General features: G+C 41.9%; 1 protein-coding gene across 1 annotated transcript in view; it reads left to right on the top strand.

The window, feature by feature from the left end:
* Nucleotides 1-14645, top strand: part of TMEFF1 (transmembrane protein with EGF like and two follistatin like domains 1) — a 125460-nt gene extending 110815 nt beyond the window's left edge. The window contains exons 6-10 of the mRNA XM_086609151.1: nucleotides 3579-3727; nucleotides 4541-4606; nucleotides 8529-8652; nucleotides 12711-12869; nucleotides 14561-14645. Coding sequence (XP_086465277.1) covers nucleotides 3579-3727; nucleotides 4541-4606; nucleotides 8529-8652; nucleotides 12711-12869; nucleotides 14561-14645 — 583 coding nt within the window. The remainder of the gene's footprint in view (nucleotides 1-3578; nucleotides 3728-4540; nucleotides 4607-8528; nucleotides 8653-12710; nucleotides 12870-14560) is intronic.
* The last annotated feature ends 816 nt before the right edge of the window (nucleotides 14646-15461 follow it).

Genomic DNA, 15461 nt, shown 5'->3' on the forward strand with positions numbered 1-15461 from the left:
CCACAGTTTTATCTTCCTTCATGAGTACTGAGCAGTTAAAAACTTTTGTTTTGTGTTTTCTACCGAGAGCAGCACTCCTTGCGTTTCACTGCTCCCATCTCCCAGCTGGGCGCTTCCAGCAGGCCTGCCTGAATTTTCGGTCTAGTCTCAACTGGCTATGAGGGAGGATAGTCTCACCGCACCCCATGCGGACTCTCTGGTGGGTACAGGTTTCTAATGTGGGCTCATGGCTCCTCTCTGTGGAGGCCCTGCTCCCTTCGGAGCATCTCGCTCCAGCCACGTCCTCACCTTAATTCCTTCCCGTTCAGCCCTCTGAATGGCATCAGGCTTTTGTGTTGGAATAATGAAGCAGAATAATCTCAGGTTTTTTAAGTAAGGGTTTTTTTCAGTCCAATTCAACTGTTTGTTATCCCACTGTATACTACATATATACATACATATATATATATATGGTTTAACCACCTGCTTTTAGATGCCAGCTAGCTCTGTCAAAACATCTACACCGGTAACGAAACAGCCTGCTGAAGGCCAGATGTATCATTTGGCATCATGGTCGTTAGCAAAGATGTAGCTAATGGCATCAGGCAGATAAGTGAGTGCATGTTGGGAGGTGAACCTTCAGTTGAACCTTTGAACTCTCAAGGTGCAACCAGCACGGACTGGTTGTAAATTTTAAGTAATGCCTGGGCTAAGTATAAATTTTGAGTAATGCCTGGGCTAAACAAGTGTCACGTCTTGAATCCTCCAGTTAATATAAGAGCCATGAGACAGAGCCAGCAGCTGGGAAGCTGGTTGTGCGCTGCCCTTCTGCTGATGGGCTGCTTACACTGGGAAGCCAAGGGCCCACGCTCTGGAGAGAAGAGGTGCCCATGGACAGAAGGGGGCCTGGAAGGAGGATGGCACCGATCCTGGAAGCAAGGGAAGATCCTGGAGATCAGAGAGCAGACACGTGTCCCACCGGCTGGCTGGGACCTGTCTGGCCAGTGAGGGCCTCGCTGGAGATTTGGTGTGCCTGTGGGCAGACAGCACAGACGTCTGCCAGCTGGTCGGGGTCTGTTGTGCTAGTGAGGCCCGGACGGGGATTTGGTGTGCTTGCAAGCCTCCAGCGACTCCCGGTATCCAGACTGGCAGCGAGCGGGAGTTTCGCTCACCTCCCACTCCTGGCAGCCACCAGCTCTGTCCTGCTCCAAAGACATGGAGCAGCTGCCAGCCCATCGCAGCTGGGCAGTGGGCTTCAGCTGCTTCACGCTGCCCCAGTGGTTACCCATGTGTCATGAGCTCTCCTGTCGTGTTTTTTTCCTTTTATTTTCCTACTTTCAGATGTAAATTTTAAATGATAAAAATAATTTTTTGTGCATCGTAGAGCTAAGACTGAGAGTGTTTATCAGAAAAACAGGGTCAGGAATTCACAGCTACCCACAAACCAAGCATTTGGCAATGCTAAGAAAGTAAGCATTTAACATTAGATGTTAAATTTGAACACAGCAAAGCATGAAAATGTAAGGAGTTTCAACTCTAGCCTGTAATGTCACCATGAGAAAGAAAAATTATTTTCAAAAGTCACCTTGTCACTCTACCAGGAGTGACAAAAGCCAACAGTAACTATGATGCTACAGACCTTGAATGGTGACTACAGACAGAATTAGAGCTGTTTGGGCATAGAAATATAGATGGTATTGGTCTGGAGATACATACAAATGTGCTAGAACTTGACAAGGGTGAACTTATCCTTGCGAGCTAAGGCTGAGCGAAGGTATCCATAAGCACATAGCCAGTGTCATGCAAACGAAGAGTAGCTCTCTGCTCATTTGTGTCAATAAATGTGCACAACTGCTGAGCCATGAGCCTTTTATTTGCATATAGTAAATCCTAATAAACCCCTCATTAGGCTTATTAGGCTGAAGATCATGTGGGAGCATGTAAACAAAATCGTACTTCCTTTTCTGGGTCTAAGGTTTACAACTGTTACCGTTTCTAGTAAGAAAAATAATTGCATGTTCATCATGTTGATATGTAGCGACTTCATAGGTACTATGAGGTAGGTCCCTGAGATTGTTACTGGGGCCGTTTTTCACTGTCAGTAGGTGCACTTAAAAACCCATTTGCACTAGAGATGTTCTTTTGTCTAGTAACAATCTGAAGTTCGCGGGCACAACATGTTACTGGGAAAATTAGTATCTTTAAGCTTCATAACAAGTGGTGCTCAGGGAAGGGGAGGGAAAGGAAAAAGTACGCTGGCCACCTTCGATGTTTCTGCAGCACATGGAATTAGGTTCTGCTGTGGGATTTGTTACTGACTTGAGGCGCATCTACATCTATTTAATCATTTGATTGTACCTGGAACAGCTGGAAAGAACATAAAAAACCTGGTAAGGTGGTAGCTTGGGTTTTTTTCCCACCCTGTGTCTTACAAGAGTGAATCAAGATGAAGCTGGCAGCAGCTTCTAGCAGTCAGACCATGTGCCCCTTTCTGACAAGGAGAGGACCACGTGCCCACTGCCACCTCCTCAGAAGATGCAGGGCAGCTCTTCCTGCTCTCACGGCAGCAGGAGGAGTTCAATGGAGAGCTGGATCAGGTGCCCGCTGCATCCCCTGTTCCACAGCCATGCTCCTTGCTTTTCCCAGTCTAGAGGTGGAGTGGAGCTTGCAGAGCAGTGCGAAACACATGTAGAAACTTTCGTTCAAAAATAGAGGTTTGGTTAAAAAGTAGAATATTAATTAGAATAAACAAGGGAAGTGGGGCTGGAAAATCGGAATGTTTTCCTGTGTCATTCACACATGTAATATTTCAGGACTTTATGTTGGGGCAACAAAACTATCTAACCAAAACCAGGTAAGTCCTAAGCCTATCTAAGTCTTTAGCTGTCCTGCATTTTGGGTGGCTAGAAACCAGCTACATGCTAGGACTTCATTTTTCCCAATTTTTTTGTACAATCTCTAGTTGCAAATTATATGGAAAATGCTGTGTCTAAAACAACCGAAGTGTTGATTTGATGCAATATGAAATAACCAGATCACATAATCCTGTTTTAAATATGATGTAATAAACCCACTCTTAACTTTCAAAGGTATGAATGAATGTCTTGGTGAAATGACACAGTTAACCAAGCATATTGATTCTGTACAGCCTCTGAATAGAGAAACTCCTTTTACTGCTCAACAGAAATGGGAGTCCTTTTCTTTTTGTTTCCCTCTCAGGGATCCTGACACCCCAAAAAAAGTAGAATATTCCTCTGTTTTTGTTCACACTTGAGAACAGACACCACAAACTGTTCTATTAATGTAGTAAATCTTCCTAGCAATGTGTAATCAATCAGGTGTTAATCCATGAGATTGATATAACAGTAAAACTGCAAGAAACACCAATACATTATGAAAAAGCAGACTGAAGCACCTATTCATAATTTTGTACATTCCGCTTGGAAGCCTGAGATGTCAAGAAATTCTTAGCATCCTCATGCAACATGCTCTTCTCTCCTGGTATTAGTGTATGAGCTAGTGTTTATTCAGGACTCAACATGACTTAATTTCTGTTTGCCGGATGTCAGTTTTGGTTTACTGTATGTTTCAATTAACAGGTGTGTATGTAATATAGACTGCAGTGGATACAGTTTTAATCCTGTATGTGCTTCTGATGGGAGTTCCTATAACAATCCGTGCTTTGTTAGAGAAGCATCGTGTCTGAGGCAAGAGCAGATCGACATCAGGCATCTTGGACACTGCTCAGGTGGGCTTAATTTTGTTTTTCTGGTAAATGTAAATTCTGACATAAGGGGGCTTGGTAGAGCTTTCTGGTTTTGATCAGAAGTCACTGATTCGGTTATCAGTGAACCCCCCGCCTGTATTTTGGAGTTCTCCACGCAGAGGTATGTTTATGCTACATGCATACGTGCTGTGTTTGCATTGCCTTCCTTTGGCTGCTGCTACCTGGTAAGACAGCAAAAGCTCTTGGGAGAATCTAAGCAATAGTCCAGCAAGTCTTACATGACGGGGGGGGGGGCGGGTAAGAAGCAGGAGAGCAAAAGGAATACCGGCGTGTGGGAAACGTTCCCTCTTGCTGCTGTGGGCTGTGCAGTGTACTTCCAAGTTGAGTCAAGCTGGGCCCCAATTGCACAAATATTTATCCATTTCCTTTTCCAGTGTTGGAACGGTCCACTGAAACCCACTGTCTCCTGCCCTCTAGTTAATCATGTGCATGACTCTTCAGTTTTGGGCTCTTGCAGTTAGGATCCGCCCATAGGAATAACAGCTTTTCACCATCTCTTTGCCAGTTCCATCTAGATCTGTAACTTGGACAGTTTCAAAACCTACAGCTTGAGGTGTGCCATGTGTTGGTGTGGACGCTGGTGTTACTGACTCTGTTACTGATCAGCTGTGCTACCAGCCTGGTTGTATGGCAGGAACAATGGGGGAACATGTCCAGTTTTACGGCAATTAAAATACTTCTTTGAATATTAAGCTGGCTTCTGAATGACCTACACATCGTGGTCTGGAAATAAGCCTTTCCTAATAGCTGTCCGTGCTTGTATTTATCACCTAGAAACAGATGACACAAACGCAGTTGGAAAGAAAGACGACGGCATGCAGTATCGGCCAGAGGTGAAAGGTACTGTGCTGACTTTGTGCAGCTTGGTTATGGTTTCCATAGAAAAAAAAGAGCACGCAGGTCCCTTCTCGTCTGCCTTACAGCTTTGATTTCCGTAGCCGAGACAGACCTGTGAACAGCTTCTTTCTTACAGCACTGGCGTTGCAAGGCTGGCAAGAGGGAGCCATGTGTGATTTGGGAGTTTTGCCTGCTCTGTTCCTCTAAGATGCCCAGCTGCTCACCACCCTGCTCAGCGGTCACAGGATTAGACTCCCTCCAAGTGCAGTGAAAATGCCTTTGCTGCAAGACACCAAGCTGTGATAATCCTGATGAAATTACACAAGCCCCACCATGACCCCATCTTTTCTGATAATTTCTGAAAGAAAAAAAAAAATGACGGATTCTGTATTGATAAGGTTATTTTAAAATGTTTTCAGTAAACTAAAATCACATTGATTGAAAATATGTTACCCATATGAACCTTACCTTAGCTATTTGAACCTTAGTATAAATGAAATAAGGTCAAGTTTCACTTCATGCTCAGTTTTATGTGTTAGTAGCTCATGTGCGTTAGGTGCATTCTCAGGACAAATATGCTTCTGCATTTCATGCCTCTTGCTCAAAGTGCTTCTGTCCAGGACAAAACGCCTCTGTCTTTCTCAAGTTTTTGGCAAAGAGCAGATCTGCATAGGTGTTAACCTTTCCTCCTCTTCTCTCACAAGTAATAGCACTGCTATCTTCTCCCTTAACTCTAGTCTTTAGTCTTTCTGTCATTACACTTGTTTTGCACTCCCATGGCCTCCCAGAGTAAAGCCATCCCACCATGGCTTTCCACATTCCTTGTATTCTTCTTGAGAAGTCATTCAGTGCCAAAAAGCTCCGAGTATTTTTCTTTTTTCACAAATTCTCTTACTTTCACTCCATATAATATACCAGTTGGAATGATTTAATGTCAATTTTCACTTACATTATGAAGGCATAAAAGGCACCAAATGGAATATACATCTTATTATGTGATGTAATGAAACACCACTTTTGGTTCCTATTCAGAAGAAGTTACAGCCTTTTATTCATTGCATATAAATTGCTCTTGAAATCTAGTTAGTGGAAAAAACATTCTATGTAATTATTATTATTAATGTGTATAGCTTGCACAGTCTCAAGTTCAGCAAATGATATGCACAGAGGGAGTATGCCTTGTGCAAAAAAAATTGTTATGAATTTTTTAATGCAGTAGTCAGGTCTTCTTAGATAATGAGAGCCTGAACTGAACTACTTTGAATGACTTTTTCTTCCAGGATGAGAGAACAGTCCATACTTCTATCTGTTTGCTTTTGCTTTAAATCCCCATGTGTTACTCTAGTTACACCCTGTTCTCTGAATGTGTGCTACCTTCTAGTCTGTAGAACCACAGCCACCACAGTCGTCTTGTCCTGCAGTGCAAGCGTCTACCTAAGGTAGACCGTCAGAAAGGTCTCTCTTCCATGATTCAGCTGGCTTGCTGGTTTTGTTGTGCCAAGAGGGACATCAGGATTTGTGCATGCATCTTCCTTCTGGTGAAGTATCTGAACTCTTATATCCAATCACTCTTTCAAGGCTCCTACACCGGTTAAATCTGTCACTTTGAAGCTCTGAAGCAGCCTAGCAGGCCTCTCAGACTAAAAATAGATTCCTATCAGTAGGTGGGTAAATGTCTGTTTTACACTAGGAATCACCTCCTTCATTTAACATCTCTTTGTATAATACCAGTTTTGCCTCTGGCTTGGGTGGCCGTGGCTACCTGGCCACCTTTCAGGGGACGCGTTTTTCACTGGAACTCACATTCTGCACATACATTAAACCCAGACATGGCACAGCTATCTGAACAGACTAATATAATTGTATGTACCTTATTACTGGCCTTTGATTGCCATCAGATACAACAGTAATTAATGTCTCGGAGGAGGCAATAGTTCTGGGATGAGCCATCTTCACTTTTCTCGTCTTAGACATACCACAACATAGTCTATTCCAACAGAGAAGTGGTGGACATATTGTCAGTATTAGGCAATGTTCTTCCCTTGTATCAAGTCTCCTAAATCTTTGAAGCGTAGCCTGAACCATCAAGCTTCCTTGTATCTCAAACCTCTAGTAGATTCTTTTTCTCCTGGAACAAATTAGAAAACCTTCCAGAAAATGTTCAGTGAAAACTTTTTTTTCTTATATAAATACATTCTCTTTCTTGCTAGTGTTATTTCAAATATCTGCAATTGTATAAGAGATTTCTTCTTCACAGTCCCTTTTTCCTTTGCACCTGCAGTTCATTATAATCTTGTATTTGTGACGCTGTGGTCTATTGCTGTGGAAATGAACCTAATTCCACAATTACGCTCACATCTTTAGATCCCTGCTCTTTAGAGAAGTTCATTATGAAACACCAACTTCTGTGTTTAGGACTTTTTTACAGAAAAATTTTGAGGAAAGAATGGTCGAAAGTGTACGCAGCTTTAGATAGTTTTAGCAGGGCGACAGAAGCCCGAAAGATGCTGAGGCAGAAGGGACTGCCTTCCTGTGCTGGGCTGACCCAGCCAGCAACTAAGTGCCCACCAGACGCTTGCTCACCCCCACCTTGCTCCCAGGAGGATGAAGGAGAGAATCAGAAGAGCAAACATGAGAAAAACTGATTGGTCAAGATAAAGGCAGTTTAAGAAGTGAAGGGGTAAAAAAGAACAAAAAAACAAGCGATGCAAAAGCCATTGCTCACAACGTCCCACCAGCAGACTGACGCCCAGTCAGTCTCTGAGCAACTGCCACCTTGGAAAGGCCAAAACCTCCGTTTTTACTGCTGAGCATGATGTTGTATGGTAGGGAATATCCCTGTGGTCAGTTGGGGTCAGCTGTCCCAGCTGTGTCCCCTCCCAGGCTCTTGCCCACCCCCAGCTGACTTGCTGAGAGACGCAGAGAAAGCCTTGATGCTGTGCAAGCACCTTTCAATAACAGCCCAAACACTGGTGTGCTACCAGCACTGGCTCAGCCAGAAATCTGAAACACAGCACCATATGGGCTTCTGTGAAGAAAGTTAACTCCATCTCTGCCAGACCTAGTACACTTCCCAAAGGAGTGGGTATTTTCGGCTCATTTCAATATTTTGAAGTTCCGTCTCCATAAAAGCATTTCTCTGAGGAAGACTGCTATTGCAGTGTGTTTGATTTCAGCTGTAACGACCGCTGGTACCAGCTTTATTGAGTTGTTTTCTACCCGGTGATCATAAAATGTGGTTCAGCTTCTTTCTGACCCTTCAGGTTTTTTTCCCCTGTTTAGACCTGAGAGAGAGCTCTCTCTGTATCTATATATTCGCTCTTTGCCCAAGTGCCATTAACAAAACACCTGCTGATCTTCCTGCCTTGGCTTGTTTCTGTCGTGAATACTTTTCTCCTTTCAAGAAATCTGACATAAGAAGCATATTAGATGTAACTCCCAAGTAAGAAGCGATAGGACAAGAGGAAATGGCCTCAAGTTGTGCCAAGGGAGGTTTAGATGGGCTATTAGGAGAAATTTCTTCACTGAAAGGGTTATTAAGCATTGGAACAGGCTGCCCAGGGAAGTGATTGAGTCACCTTCCCTGGGGGTATTTAAAAGACTATGGAGGTGGTGCTTAGGGACATGGTTTAGTGGTGGACTTGGCAGTGTTAGGTTTGCAGTTGGACTCGATGATCTTAAAGGTTTTTTCCAACCTAAATGATTCTATGATTCTATGGTTTTATGTCTTTGAGGATCATTTTTCAGTGCAGTACATCCTAGGAAATACCTAGGTGCCTCTGAAACGTCACTCTTAAGCCTTTGCTTTATTATTCTATATTCCTTTATTCACTACAAGATTTTAAAAGTATGCTATTCTTGGTACAGATTTTTTAATGAATGCCATACAGCCATTTATACTTGTTTATGTGTATTTCTTTCCAAGATGCCAGTGATCAAAGAGAAGACATTTACATTGGAAACCACATACCTTGTTCAGAAAGCTTCAATGGCTACTGTATACATGGAAAATGTGAATTCATTTATTCCACTCAGAAGGCTTCCTGCCGGTAAGTCCTGCATGCCTCCAAAATGTGCTTGAAATTGCTGCAAAGCTTAATCAGAAGGCTCTCCAGATGTAATTACGGTGTGTATCAGTTTGCACTCACCTAAGCACTGGCACCAGGAGCTGTATCCCTAGGCTGTGGGCAGCGCCCAGCTGCTGCAGTCGTGCAGGAGAGAGTGCTCAGAGATGCTCGGTCATTCAGGTAGTTCAGAAGCTGAATCTCTCTGAGGACTATGGCCTTAGTGTTGTCTCCGTATTTTCAGCTGCCAAATCCTATCTAGAGGGAAAAAAAAACCACAAAAAAACCCTTTCCCCATTGAACTCTCATTCTGTTTTTATGCTATATATACATTTTGTTGCTCTTGTCGTAAACTCTCTCTAGAGTGTCTGTATCTTATTTTTAACATTTATTGCCCTTTTTCACAATAATAGGCTTCATCTAGAGAGTATAAAATTGCAAAATATTTTTTAGCCCACGTTTTTTGTCTACGGTATAATCTAGCAGCTCGGTACACTCGGTATTAAGCCACTCAGTGTTTCGCAGGAAATCTGAACGTTCCATTTTACTTCCTTAGCTCCCAGATAATTTTTTTCTTTACACTTCACCAACTAAATTCTGCCACTTTATTTTCTTTAAAAAGTCGTTTATAAAAAAAGGCCACTTCTTAATAACATGGCATGCCTACTTATTAGGAGGTTTCACTCCTGAACTTTTATCTTGCAAGCTTGTACTTTCAGATTAATGTGGTTGAAGATCCTATAACTCTTTGCTTTCCTTTCCTTCGGAAACTTCAGCTGTAAATCCATTAGATACTATCACATTTTCTCCCTTGATCTTTATCGATTGAGGATATTTAGGGCTTTTTCCACTGCCAAGATTTAAGGGTTTCCAGACTTACCAGGGAGCAGCAAGCCAGAAAGGCAGAGCCAGTATGATTGTCAACTTAAGCATTGTTCCTTTTCCCATCCAAGACCCTTTCTTGTTTATTTTCACCTTTCCAATTTGTTTGTTGGACTTATTTGTTTTTCTCTTTACTTTGGCCATAACCCAGAGAGCTCAACATGGCTTTGCTTCTCTTGGGAAACTGGATGCATCCTCAACATCATGTTGATGGGCATTAGGCAGCACTATTTAATTACAGTATTCTTTTGATCTAGAGCTGTGTGTAACACAATGTCTGATGGGTTTGTCCTCAAAATATTCGAAGTAGAGGTATTTCAAGGAAAACATTCCTGACTGAATGAACTGATTTTTTGATTTCTCAGAATTTTTTTCTGGATGGCACTAATCATATAGTCATTTATTAATTTATTATTCAATCATTTAAATATTTATTATTGCTCTAATAATTACTGATAGGCAATGTTTTGATGAATTTAATGAATGTACTGTCCCTTTACATTCTATTTTATAATTACATTTACTATTGCTATCTTCAATTATTTATTTAAACAGCCTGAAAAGTATGTCAGCACTGGGCCTAGCATGAAAAACCTCACATGGTTCCAGTCAAGAATTTCTGACTGTCAGTTCTTAATCCTTAGTATCAGATCTCCTTTGGATTTTTCTTGGCTATTTAAATACTGATGGTCTCGTACTTTATGTGTGTTTCCTACTGAAGCAGAATTATTAAAGAAACAAATTATTTATATCAGGCAGCCATCCACTGTAGTAATCGTGTTCTTCTACCAAAGAAAAAAATTCTCTCTTTCTCTGGTGAGGAAGATATAATGAAGAATGCTAGGGGCAGATTGTTATTTTCAAATACTTTGCATTCTCATACACATCAAGCATTGTTTAATTTGGTCCTCATTTTCTGGTAGTGATATATGTGAGGTATCAGATGACCTACAAAACTGCAGACAATACCTGCTCAGAGAAAATTCTGACTTTCACTGTCACTAAGGGCAATGAATCTCCTTGCTTATGGTGCAGCAGCCCTCCAGGACTACCAGCAGGCAGGTGGAAGGAAGGTTTCTTAGTAGTAAATGCATAATATTTAGTGTAGCAAGCTTTGCACAGCTGGGATCTGGTCCATGTCCTGCTGCCCGTCTTACACGGTGCAGTTCTGCCCAGTCCTTATGGCAGGCTGCATGAGGAAAGCACAGTTCAGTCATTTGCAGAGAAATCTAAACTTCATGATGCTAACTCAATTAATTGACTGATCAGCATATTTTGATAAACTCATGCTGACCTCTCTTTATCTTGCTATTATATTAATGCTATATTATCTTGCTAAATATTAATGCAGCAGAATGCTTTAAAATATGTTCTGCTAGTTTAAGGTGGCTTAAACCAGTGCCTAGTACTTCTTCCCACCACCAATCGTGCTTCTTAGCACAAGCACTTCTTTGCAGGAATTCAATACTCCTGAACCTCCATTGAATATTTCTCAGAAATAATTGCCTGTCACGTCAGTGTTTCTGAGGAAACATCTTTGAATTAGTTGTGCCTCCTCTGCTTTGTTTTGCCTCATATGCCTTAAAGCAATTCTCACAATTGATCGCACTTTGACTGTTACCTTCTTTAATGAAAACAAAAGCAAAGTAATAAGAATTCAGTCCTCTAGCAAGGAGTCCTCTTCCTTATTGTTTCTTTTTGCAGGATTACCAACATGTTCCCCGTCCTCTTCCCTCTTGTACGCTAACACATGTTTCTCTTGGTTCCCTTCCTAGCCATTACTGAGCTTGCTTACAGCACATGGGGGCTTTTTTTTAGTAACTCTGTTCTTACGGGAACTTTTTTCATGCCTGAACCAGAACTCCTCACACAGCAGCTCATGGCTGGAGAAAGTAGAGTCACAAGACTATGAACATATAAACCCCAGCCATTATCCCTGCATGCAAAGAGGGATTAGGAGTTGCATTAACAGTTGTAGGAAGGTCTGTGGAGTAATTATTTTGTTCCTTCAAACAGAATTAATTCCTACCCTAGCACAAAGCTTTCGGATGGATAAGACTGATTTTGTGTTGCATTCAGGCTTGTCTGATCCAGTTTTCAAAAGGATTGTTTCTCTGCCTGTGTGTCAGTATTTCTTCTCCAGCTTTCTACTGTAGCACTGGAGGCTGATTGTATGATTCAGTTGCCCTTAATGATGCATTTGCATCCATTGGTTTTAAAGGATAGCTGTATGAGGAACTTGCTCAGGGAAGTAAGTGGTGGCCTTTGATTCTGCAGATTTCAGCTCAGTGTCTGGGATGGCTCTTGCCTTTCCTTGTTGTGCTTCTGCTTCTCTTGCATTGTGGCATGAATTCCTCCAGAGCATGTTTCCACTGCCACCTTCACCACTGGCACATCCCGCGTTCCTCGACCACGTGTCACTGATAAGGAGCAGCCTCTGCTGAGTTTCTTGTTGAGCTAACTGCTGCTTTGCTCAGGCAAGGTACCATTTAGAGCTGTTTCTCCCCCACCACTGGCCAATTTTTATGGATTCTTCTATGAACTCTCATGTGAACAGTTGTGGGCCATTGGGTTTTCTAATGTGACCTCCATCAAATTTTGGTTTAGTGATAGGGCAGGAGGGATTTTGATGCTGGTCTTGTCCAACACGTTTTGCAGGATTCCACTTCTGTAGGCTGCAGCTTGAAAAGGGATCTTCCTTTTCCTCCATTTTTCAAGGTCTCTCTTTCTCTTGGTCACTTCTCTCCTAATAATAGTTGCAGCTGAATGAACATGCTCACTTGGTGTTTCAGGAGCGTGCTGCTTTGTGTTTCGTTTAGCCCTGTCTACATGTTTCACCTAGTTGCTTTATTCTTCCTGAATATTAATTGATTTAATAATAACCCCACATATTTCTTTTGCTAAATCAAGGCCTTCACCACACTGGTGTGTTTTCAGAGAGGGCCACTAGTAACCTTATCCAGGAAAGCAGAGCATAACTGCTCTATCTCTTCTCTTGCCACAGAAATCCAAACCATTCCCCAACCCAAGCGTTACCACACCTCTGCCTTCTCACCAGCTCTTTCTCAGCTGGAGTCACTTTGGACTCCTTATTTCATTTGCAAAATGTCTGGGCTGTTGTCAGATTACAGATTCCATGAAATATGCCTTTTCTTTTTCAGGTGTGAATCAGGATATACTGGACAGCACTGTGAAAAGACAGACTTTAGTATTCTTTATGTTGTCCCGAGTAGACAAAAGCTTACGCATGTCCTTATTGCAGCAATAATTGGAGCTGTACAGATTGCCATTATAGTTGCAATTGTCATGTGCATAACAAGGTAGGTAAACACAGTGAAAAATTACACATTGTATGAATATTCTTTTTCTATATTTAAATATTTGAACCCAAAATTTTATGTGCTTCAACATACATCCTAAATTACCCACGTTAAAAATACCTAATGACTGAAGCAGAGGGATTATGTAACGTCCTATCGCCTTTTTCTTTTTTTTTTCGCACAAAACACGCATTTGTTTAAATTCACAAACTCCCAGTAACCACTCTCAATCCCCAGATCAACCCAGCAGAACAGATCAGCCTTGAAACACATCCGAAAGGTCAGCTACTGTGTTAGACCTTCACTGGAGTTATTCAAGCAGTGCTGATACCTTATAGAAGCTCTGATCCCCGCCCTCCCACCCGGTGAAACCAGAGAGGTTGACAAGATGCTGTTCCCTGCAGTACCACTAAATGGTGTTATGCACAGAGAGGAGTGTCTCTCACACCATATATGCTTTCTGAAAATGAACGTGCAGCTAGTCCCATTCTTAGGCACTCTCCATGGGAACCTATTTTATGAGATGTAAAGATGCACAAGCGCAGAGTTCAAGTTTATGGGTTGTCTCAGACTGAGGTGAGAGCCGTGGATTCTTTTTGATGACAAGGGATTCAGTTTGCTCATCAGGGACTTGAACCCAATGAGGACTGAGGGCTCTGGGCTAGATTAAGGATGACTTAGGTACCTTAGAAGTGCATGAGCATTTAAGTCCTACACTCGGGCATCTGTGCCACACTTTGCCTTTTCCTCCTTTACTCATCTTTCACTTTTTCAGCTCCAGTTACATTGGGCCATAAAACTTTCTGCTACTGCGTTAGCGCATGGCTTCTCAAGCTCAGTGATGTAGAGTGGCACCCTGTGAATGAACAGCATAGGCCTCCTTCCCTGTCTCTCTTGTAAGGTTCAATGTAGTAGGTATAAGTACGCATATCCTAACACCTCCTGTGCATGTAAAAGAGTTATTTGATGTCGTCAAATGATGTCATCCCTTTTTTACTCAACACCCTGCTGGCCAAAGCAGTGGTGTGGAAGGCTGTGGTTCAGCAGCTGTCTCAGCCTCCCTGTGACGGTTCCCCAGCTCACAGTCGCTCAGGGACAGTCTGTCTTGCTGCATCCCAGCAGGACTGCTTTGTCCTGCACTGCCCACTGTCTGACGGGCTAAGTCCCATCTCATTCAGAATTGCTGGCGTTTGTGAATCCTTTCTTAGTTGTGTAGCCGTCTCCAGGAAAGGGACCACTGGAGTCACCCCACAGAGGGTCCTGGGTGGGCTCTGTCTCGGGCTGCGGCGAGCAGCAGGGCACCTGCAGGTCCAGCACTTCAAAAGACTGATTGATCCAGTCTTACCGTCCGCTGGATTTTAAGTATGAAATACGTATAGAGCCAAGCCAATGCAATTGTTCACCATGGAATGTGTTTTGCTGGATCAAGGCTGAAGGACGTAGCGCGTTGCTGGTTTCAGTCTCAAGTTCAAGCAGAACTCAGTTCTGAGTGATCTGAGGTCCCACGGACATGCCCAGCTGACAGTCCGGTACCAAGCAGTTGGAGCATTCCTTCAGTCAGCACGGCTCATAGACTCCTTGCTGTTGTCGAGTACAGAAAATAAAGTCAGTGCTTTATTGCTAGGTTTAATTTTATGCAACATGTATAAAAGCAGCCCTCCTTTTTCTTTCCCTCTTTCTTTTTTTAACAGAAAATGCCCCAAAAACAATAGAGGACGTCGGCAGAAGCAAAATCTAGGCCATTTTACTTCAGATACATCATCCAGAATGGTTTAACTTAGTGATTTTTATACTTACATTGACCATGTGATGTACATTTTTATTATATCTTTTTTTTAAAGAATGGAAATATTTATTTCAGAGGCCTTATTTTTGAACATTTTTAGTGCAACAATGTTGGTCTGTATTCTGAAAGCATCAGCTCTAACAGCTATGGACTGTTTTAGTAACTTTTATGTTTTTGAATACAGTAGTTCGTTTTCTGTATCTGTATCACATGGTTATATAATAGACTTGTGCTTTATCCATGGAATGTAATATTTTTGGGAACACAGATTTATTCCACCAATGGTTGTAGATTTAAAAAAAAAACAAACAAACCAACAACAAACCAACAAAAAAGTCCACGTTACCTAGCAAACAAGGCATGAACTAAAGGTAAAAATGTTTACAGCTTACTTTTCTTATGAGAAACTAGAAAACACTGTGTTTAAATACCGTAGATATTTAAATGTTTTTGGAAGTTAGTACCTGATTTTTTAGACACTGCCTATCGCATGAACTGTGAAGCTGTGTGCCGTGTGTAGTTGTAACATATTTATAAAATGTGTGGGCTGGGTCTAAGCACTGCCGTCTTCATAAATAATTCCAACAATTTATTTTTAAAGAGGAAAATTATAAATTTCTTAATTCGGGAAGTTACCTGGTAGAGCAGATGGCACAGGTGCAAAAGAAGTAGGTCTGAGTAGATTTAGGTATTGTAAAAATTGGTGTTGAATAATTGAACACAAATAATTGGAATAAAGCCTACTTTATCACTGTTAAATCTGTTTTAATACTTCTTAAACTTTTTTAAAGAAAATACATGTTTTA

This window comes from Tauraco erythrolophus, chromosome 3, assembly GCF_009769465.1.
Source record: "Tauraco erythrolophus isolate bTauEry1 chromosome 3, bTauEry1.pri, whole genome shotgun sequence".
Classification (NCBI taxonomy): Eukaryota; Metazoa; Chordata; class Aves; order Musophagiformes; family Musophagidae; genus Tauraco; species Tauraco erythrolophus.